We start from the raw sequence: 8763 nt of genomic DNA on the forward strand, positions 1-8763 counted from the left end.
AGAAGATGAGTCACTGGGGAATAAGCACAGAGGATAATGGGAATTACTGCATAAAGCAGAGACCACTGGAGGGCCCCACTCAGGGCTGTACCCAAGGATAGCAGGTCTAAATGTTCCATCAGCCAACTTCAAGGTCGTTGAAAGTTCTCAACAGGACCTTAATGAAAAGGTATTCTGAGCTCGGATATTGTTTCAATGGCAGAAAAGTGGCATTTGAGGTGCAGAAAAAGTGTATTTACACGTGCAACACACATACACAGGTGCACTCACGCTCAGTGATAACTGAGTAGTTAGAATTTAGGGCTTATATACCTAACTTAGAAGAGGAAAAGATAGGAGGAGAAAAACTTTTTGGGAAGAACAGATTTCTTTAGGGAACACAAATGGGATTTTCAGAACAGATGAGAGATCAAGTTTACAATGTCTGTCTACATAGATATGAGTGGTCTTTGTTTTCTTAGGGCCGTAAGACTACTCCCCCCACCCCCACCAGAGATTTACTCTTGGCCTCTCTCCTGGGAACAGGCACACTCCAAAGGGAGAATTTGCTTTTAGCCAGATAAACTCCAAGTAGGCTTCTCTCTGCATCGGTTGAATCTCAAATATCTTCAGCTTAAAACAATCTTTGTATCAACTCTGGGGTTCTCAGTGGATCTCCACAGAGCTAACTAAGCCTCATCATCTCTTTTTATTCCTCTCTGGGTATAGAGATCTAAACTGCCTTGCAAAGGAGGTAACAGCTTGGGAAGAGTGTGGTTGAGAGACCGAGTGGGGCTGGGGTCAAGATGATCCCACAGCTTCCCAATCTAGATTCAGAATAAACCAAAGGTCCTAATCAAAGGAGAAAGGTCCTAGTTTCTTCTTATATCTCAAATCCTCCCAGAGCTGTTATCTAATGAAGAAACGTTAGGCAGGCCCTTGTTCATTTGTGCATAATGATCTATTTGGTCCAAGAGTTAACTGGCCTTCTGCTTGAAGATGGACAGTTTAACTTTTGGGGCCAAATTCACTCCTCTTCCTCTCTCATCCTCCAATTAAACTTGCCTTTTCTCAAACACAAATTTAAGGTAAACATTTAAAAATGAAAAATCCATACTATCTCCTATTTAATTCTTATATTTGTTTTCTACATTTAGCAGCAAAACAGTAGTTTCCTACTACTTTTTCATTGAAAAATTTGAACTATAGTGTGGCCAAATACCTTTTCAGATCTGATTGGAAGATATAACAATGATTTATAACACTATCTCTCTCTTAAAAAAAAAAAAAACCACACACATTTTAAGTTCTAAATGGCAAAATGTCTATGAGGTCCTTCTTTAAGTTATGATGAGTCTAGGTCATGGAAATATCCCCAGCGATTGGAGGTGGGGGCCACAGGAGATGGAAAAATGTTTTTCCCTTTCATTCTCTTCAATGTGCTCATTTGCCACTCCCCTAGCTACTATGAAAAAAGATCAACTTTACCTAACTGGTGGGGTGATGCTCTCCAACTATACCAGTTGTCTCTGCCATAAAAGGAGGAAAGGGTATGGAGGAATTAAAGATCTTTGTGAGTTGTCAATTCTTTTAATTAGAACAATACTGGTTATTATGGTAAGTGAAATAATCCCACAATACAGAAAGTAATTCCTGCCATCCTTGCAATTTCCATCCTTCTGAGTTAGTCAGTGTTCAAATCTTCTACCCATTAATTTAAAATGTTTTCAAAATAATAGAACTTTTTATTATTTTATTTTTATTTTTGAGACGGAGTCTCACTCTTTCGCCTATGCTGGAGTGAAGTGGTGCTATCTTGGCTCACTGTAACCTCTGCCCCCCTAGGTTCAAGCAATTCTCCTGCCTCAGCCTCCAGAATAACTGGGATTATAGGCGCCTGCCACCACCCCCAGCTAATTTTTGTATTTTTAGTGGAGACGGGGTTTTGCCATGTTGCCCAGGCTGGTCTTGAATTCCTGACCTCAGGTGATCCACCCTCCTCCGCCTCCCAAAGTGCTAGGATTATAGGCATGAGCCACTGTACCCAGCCGAGAACGGATTTATATTAGTGGTTCTCCAATGTGTTTAAGACCCACCAGTACCCTACTGGTGGGTATTAAAATAAGGGAACCATTCTGAAAAGCAATTTGGCAGGGGGGAAAAAATAACATTATAAGATGTTCATTTCAGCAGTATTTAAAACAGCCAAAACCCCTGTGAACCTGAGATGTTTAAATTATGATCTATGCAGACATTAATAACGAGTCTATAAAATAAAGACACACACAAAGATGTTCACTGTATTTTTTTCTAAACAAAACAAGCTAGCTAGCATTCAGATTATCTGCATGAACCAAGTTTAGAAAAAATGTAAACATTCTGGTAGACTCTACACTAAAGTGTCTAGATGGTTGGTTAGGCATGTATGTCTATCCTCTTTTTGCTTATCTATACCTACAATTTTTTTGGCCTATCTATATCTAATTTTCTTCAATGAAGATGTATTGCTTATACAAGGAAAAAAACCCCGATTAGTTGCTATGCAACCAATTAGAATATCCGATTGAGCTCAAAATTACATCACAGTAGACACAACAAAAGAGGTCAAAAGCTGGGGAGGGGGTGCGGATCAAAAAAAGATGGAAGTTAAAGACAATCTACATTTTTTCCCAGTAAACTGGGACTAGGTAAAGACTGCTTTTATTTTGGTAGATGAAATGTCACAATCCAGCAAATAGCACACCAGCATTTCGCAGGGGCATAGATTGCAAGCCACAGTAAGGAAATGCTTGGCTTTCTAACTTTGAATGAAAAACTCAGAGCTGATAGGAAGGCTGATTGTCCCCAGATGCATGGTTAATGATGTGCTTCTAACAGAGCGACATGTTCAGTTTACTGGAAGGATAAGAATCTCACATAAAGAACAGGTATTCTTTTCCAATTTTGGAATACAACTAAATGTGGTTTATATCTAATTACTGCATGTCACTGTCTTCTCATCTTACTGACCAGACCTCCAGTTTCCATGGTGTATATATGGTATATTCCAGCACTGTTCAATTTACTCTCAGTGAACTGCCAATATTTTATATAAAATATTTCCTTGTCATGCAAAATAGCTCCTATCCTTGTCTATGTTTTTAAACGGTAACCACCATTCTTCATGAAGATTACTTTAAAATGCCATCTTAGGCCATTTTGTTCCACTATGAGAATACACCCTGCTGCTATAAGAGCTGTTTTGGACTTAGAAAAAAAAAATTCAGTATTTCTTTACAATCCCTCGCCCTCATCCCTTAGGGAAATTGGCAAACTTGTGTTTATAAGGAATAGGGATATAGTTAAGTAATAGGTGAACTGAAGAAGACCCTAGTAACACTTTTGTGTTTACCTTCTTGTCTTCCTCAGTCAGAACACACAAGAGCCCAACTGAACAAAAGTGTTACTACTAGGGTCTTCTTCAAACCCCAGTAATAAGAAAAAGGCCATATACACAATAAAAGCCCACCTGGTCTTAAACATAAGAACACATTTACAATTAAACCCCTATTCGCCCTCTTCAAACACTCTTACATCTCACTTGACTTTAAAATCATTAAGGTCAACCATGGGACACTGCTGTATATTTCAGAGCATCCTATGCCTACAATAGTATACCTTCAACGGGGTAATGGATTCTTCATGTTACCCCACATGCCAAGTCTGCAGGATCCCAGACGCCAAGCCTACTGTGTAACAGCTGACCATGCCACCAATTTCTGTGGTGTTTATGGTATGTTCCAGCACATCGCACATAAGGTATCATGTGACTAGCTGAATGTGATTTTAAGGGAGTGATCTCCGAACTTTTCATCTGCCTTAAAGATGATGCCTCTGTGCGAAAAACACTTTAAACTCTCTTTTAGAATTTCCTTCAAAATCTACAGCATTTTTTCCTGAAAACCCTTCAGTTTTAGGTCAAAGTTTTATTCGTCCACCTGGGTTCCTAACTCCCACTGGTCTCAATCTCCCTAAGGGAACCTTCCTCTACCCCCACAATCTCAGCTGGCTCCCGCAACACTCTCTCAAGGCCTCACAAACTCTCCCAAGTGCAAAAAGCACCACATCACCTCAATGGTTTCTCAGGCTTCAAATGTTTACTTAATAAACCAGTGGATTCTGCAGGCCAGTGCTGCCAATGCAGCACCCACGAGCCACTTGTCACGTTTGAGCACTTGAAATGTGGATAGTATTACCGAGAAAATGTTTTAATTTAACTGAATTAAATGGCTCTGGCCTGACTGGCAAGAAGGTTAAGTTGATTACTTGAAAAATGAGCACGCAGCCGGGCGCGGTGGCTCACTCCTGTAATTCCAGCACTTTGGGAGGCCGAGGCAGGTGGACCACCTGAGGTGAAGAGTTGCAGAACAGCCTGAACAACAGCGAGAAACCCCGTCTCTACTAAAAATACAAAATTAGCCCAGCGTGGTGGCGCATGCCTGTAATCCCAGCTACACGGGAGTTTGAGGCAGGAGAATCGCTTGAACCCAGGAAGCGGAGGCTGACGTGAGCCGAGACAGCGCCACTGCACCCCAGCCTGGGCACAAGAGAGACTCAGTCTCAAAAAAAAAAAAAAAAAAGAAAAAAGAAAAAAAAAGAAAAATGAACACCTGTAGATCATGTGTTTTTAAAGCAATATTACTTCATATATGAAATCATTATCTAAGGGGAACAGCAGGCCAACTGTTATTTCCCAGAGGGAACACTACTCTAGAATTATAACAGACCTTTAGTTTGAGCATATTCTAAAGAACTCAAATTCAAGATTTTAAAGCATTTCTGAAGACCCACGTGTATACTTCTCTCGCAGACACTTTGGCTAATTTTAGCTAGTCCATATCCTACGGATTTGCAATTATGCCGCAATGGAAAAGTCTGGAACGAACACCTTCCCAAGGCAAGAACGCCTCTCCTCAAGTTTTGTGGCGCGAGCTGGACGCCCCGGCTATAGGCTAGCACGTGGCGGGCACAAAATGTCTGACGGAAGGTCGGAAAAACGCGCGCCCGCGACCCTCCATCTCGGAACCCCCGGAGCGGCCCACCTCGCGGGCCCTCCGGGAGGGACAGCGCCGGGCGGTGGAGCACGGCCCACCCCGCGTTAGTGGTGACCTCAAAGACTAGAAAGCAAGGATATAAACGTCGAGCACACCAGGTGAACCCTGGTCGACGAATTCCCACAAGTTCGCGACTCGTTAACCACAGCCACCTGAGGGCACGAAACCCGGCCGCTCGCTTAGCCCGGGGCGGGAGGCCCCGCCGGGCCGCCCTCGGCGGGAAACCACTGGACCGCTGGGGCACCCGGCCGCGGCGCTACCTGGCCCCGCGCCGGTTCGCGGAGTCGGGGGGCTCGCGGCGGCGGGCAGCCGCGCTAAAACCGGGAGACGAAAGGGGCGATTCCCACAGACCGGACCCACGCCCACGCAGCCGCGCCGCCAGAGGGCCGCCCTCAGGCCCCTGCAGCCCGGAAGGCGCGCGGCCGGCCGCACCAGGCCGCTCTCAAGCACGTGGGAGGCCAGAGGCCGCCCGGCCCACTAGCCGAGCCGAGGCCCGCCCAAAATCCCGCGCGCCGAGCTGAGGCCCGCCCGAAACCCCGCACGCTCGGCGCGGGGCGGGGGTGGCCGCCTGCCGTTGCCCTTTTAAGAAGGGGGAGGGGGTGGGCAGCGCGCCCGCGACGGGATGAGTCGGCGGCGGCCACGGCGCGCGGCTCCCACCAGTGGGAGCCAAGCCCCGGCGGGGCGGGGGGAAACAGACCGAGGGCTCGGCGCGGGAAGAGGCGGCCGACAGCCAGTGCCGAGGGAGGGCGGGCAAGGCCAAGCTCGTGGGCCGACTCACCAGGCGGAGGGAGACGGGCACCCGCCAACATGGCGCTGCGGCGGCCTGTGGCGCGCCCCGGCTGGCGTGAGGAGCCGCCGCCCGCCCACACGGAGGGGCCATCCTCCCGGGGCAGGAGCCCCGGGCTCCGCCGCCGCCGCGGCGCAGGGGGAAGGGCGAAGCCGTCGCCACAACGGTTGGCCCCGGTCGACCCGGGCTGCCTCTGGGAGGTCGGAATGGGCAAGGCCGAGGGCAAAGAGGGAGCGAGGAAACAAGAGAGAAAGTTTTATTTTTAGGCTTGAAAAATGGCGGGAACCGCGTCCTTTTTTCAAACTTGGCCTCGGGAGGGGCGGCGGTTGCGCCACCTCCGCCGCCCTGGCCCGCCCCTCCCCCGCTCTGCGCGCCAGGCCGCGCCCGCCCAAGCGCCCGAGGGGGCTTCTCGCTCCCTTCAAAGGAAAAAAGCCCCCTCCTCGCTCCACAGCCGCTGCCCTCGGCCGGGCCGGCCCCCATCGCGAGCTCCGGTCACAGAAGCCACCCCCCGCCCCGCCTCATCCGCGCCCCTTCCCCGGCCGGCCCGGGGCGCGCAGAGCCCGGCCTGGCCCAGGCGGGGATGGCCGCGCAGCTCCTCGACAGGCCCGGCCTCCGTCCGGCCGCGCATCCCGGGAGGCTGCAAACATGGCTCCCAGCGTTACACAACCCCCGCCTCCTTCCCTCGCCGCCGGCCACTTGCACACGCGCTCCCTCCGGGGAAAGACCCCGGCGGGCGAAGCGCTCAAAGTTTGCTTTCCCCGACACCGCTGCCTTCCTCCGGCCGCCCCAGGGGCCCGCGGGCGGCAAAGAGTTAATCCTCGCGCGCTCGCTCCCCCCTCCGCGCCCGCCAGCCTTCCCCGTCCGAGCCCACGAGCTGCGCTCTTCCCCGCGCCGGGGCCGGCGAACCCTCAGGCCGGGCCCCGCAGGTGGCCACCATTACATGCAAGTCATCAGGGGAGGGGGCGCCCGGAGGGGGCTCTGCTTACAGCTGCCGGGGTCCGGTTCCTCAGTTCCAGGTGGATTCTCCTCTTCATGTCCATGTTCCCCTCTTCCCCCCTCTTCAAACTTAACTTTCCGCGGCGGGGGCGGAGGGGGGAGAGGCGTCCCGGCCTGCGCAGCGAAGGCCGTCGGAAGGGTTTGCTCGCGGCGGAGGCCGGCGGCGCGGTCCTGGGTGGCTGGCGGCGTACGGGCAGGCGAGCGGAGCCCCCGGAGCCAAGTTACTCACGGGAGCGGAGAGAAACCATGGAGGGAAAAGGAGGCTGGAGCGCAGCGCTGGGCTCACTACCGCCGCCCCCGGCCGCGGCCTGCACTGCGCTTAAACCGGCGACGCGGCGCGGCAGCTGCTCGGCTCCACTCGGCCCCGCGCGGCGCTGCTCGGCTGGGCGGCCGCGGTTGCACCAAGGACGGGGCGGGGAGACGCGCGACAGGCGGGGCGGAGGCTGGGCAAAGGCGCAGCCGGGGTAGAGGAGCGACTTCCTCCCTCCCTCCTTCCGATTGCACGTGGGGCGGCTGATGTAAGACCTTTCTCGGGGGTGGGGGGGCTTCCCCGACCCCCGCCGGGCTGAGACTTCTCCTCCCGGCCCCACCTCGTCGTGCCCGGAGCTGGGTCTGCGGCCCGGGCCCGGAGGTTCGCGGGCAGGGCTGGTGGGAAGCTTGGCAGTCCGGCTTCAGGGGTCCCTAAAGCCCAGTCCATCCGGGGAGGCTCACGGGGGCAGCACGACGCCCGCGGAGGCGCGAAATGTGAAGAAGCCGGGGACAGAGAGGCTTTGAGGTTCACCTTTTGCCTGCCACACAGTCTGGGGCCAACAGGCCGAACACCAATGCCTCCTTGGCAGAGTGGCGTCCGTAGTGCCGCCGAGGATCCGCGCGCCCCCCGTCGGGACAGAATCGTGGCCGGCCGGCCCTGGCATGGCAGCAGGGGTCGCTTGCTAAGCCGCAGAGCAGGCTAGCATCTCCACCCTCTTCAGGAGAGTCTCCCTCGGTTTTCTAACATTTTAATAGGAGCTAGAGAAGGAAACCATTAGCATTTCTAATAGGGCCTCAGGGTTTCCCTGCCTTTTTTTTTTTTTTTTTTTTTTAAATCTCATTTATTCGTTAGGGCACCCCTGTGAGGTGTGTAAATTCTTGGTGGTCTAAGTTTCGCTGAAACCTGGCAGGCAGCCTTTGTCATGGTCTGGCTGAAAGGGTCCCAGGGGTTAGAGCACCAGATCGGGGTGGGTGTTGTGCTTTGCAGACCACCTGGGAATGACTTTATATTCAGCGTAAAATAAGTAAATACATAATATATCAAATACAATGTGAGATTGTACTGACTAGAAGCACCAAAAACTAAGAACAATTTGTTAAAGAAAAACTTGAAATTCTATGCATTAATATAAAGTTTTATGAAGTTAGGAAAGTGCCCCAATTCGTATTTTACCTAAGTTTTAGTGGCAAACAACCCAAACTTAATTGTAAACCGATTATAGATCAGCTTTTAAAATACTGAGTGAGTTAACATTTGAAGATGAAAGTTTTAGAAGGAATATGGGAAAAGAAAAACTTTCTAGTATGTGGTTCCCTGACTCCTGTTAACTGTCTCAGCAGATGTCTTCATGACAAGGGAAAATGGAGACAGATGTTCTCAGGAGGTTACAAGAGGTCTGTAACTAAGGTTATGAGAACCACCGGGCTATGCAATGAGGGCTTTTACAAAAAAACAAACAAACAAAAAATAAGAACTACCAAATCGGTTTCATGAGCCAACAAGCGATTATTGAGCATCTGCTTTAAGGGGCTTGATATTATTTCTCTGATTCTCAGACAACTTTCTGAAGTAGGTGATAATTTAATCATTTTACAGATGAGGAGCTCAGGAATCTTAAGCTGCACGTCCAACAAGAAGCGGAGCTAGGATTTAGACCC

General features: G+C 50.7%; 1 protein-coding gene across 4 annotated transcripts in view; it reads right to left on the minus strand.

Annotated features, from left to right (window-relative positions):
* ANP32B (acidic nuclear phosphoprotein 32 family member B) overlaps positions 1-7246 on the minus strand; it is a 32080-nt gene extending 24834 nt beyond the window's left edge. Inside the window, 1 exon segment of one of the 4 annotated variants that reach the window (NM_001266908.1) lies at positions 6846-7246. In NM_001266908.1, the coding sequence (NP_001253837.1) occupies positions 6846-6899 (54 nt within the window). In that variant the 5' untranslated portion in view covers positions 6900-7246. 4 annotated transcript variants of the gene reach the window in all.
* Between the last annotated feature and the right edge of the window lie 1517 nt (positions 7247-8763).

The sequence above is a fragment of the Macaca mulatta genome, chromosome 15, assembly GCF_049350105.2.
Source record: "Macaca mulatta isolate MMU2019108-1 chromosome 15, T2T-MMU8v2.0, whole genome shotgun sequence".
Lineage (NCBI taxonomy): Eukaryota > Metazoa > Chordata > Mammalia > Primates > Cercopithecidae > Macaca > Macaca mulatta.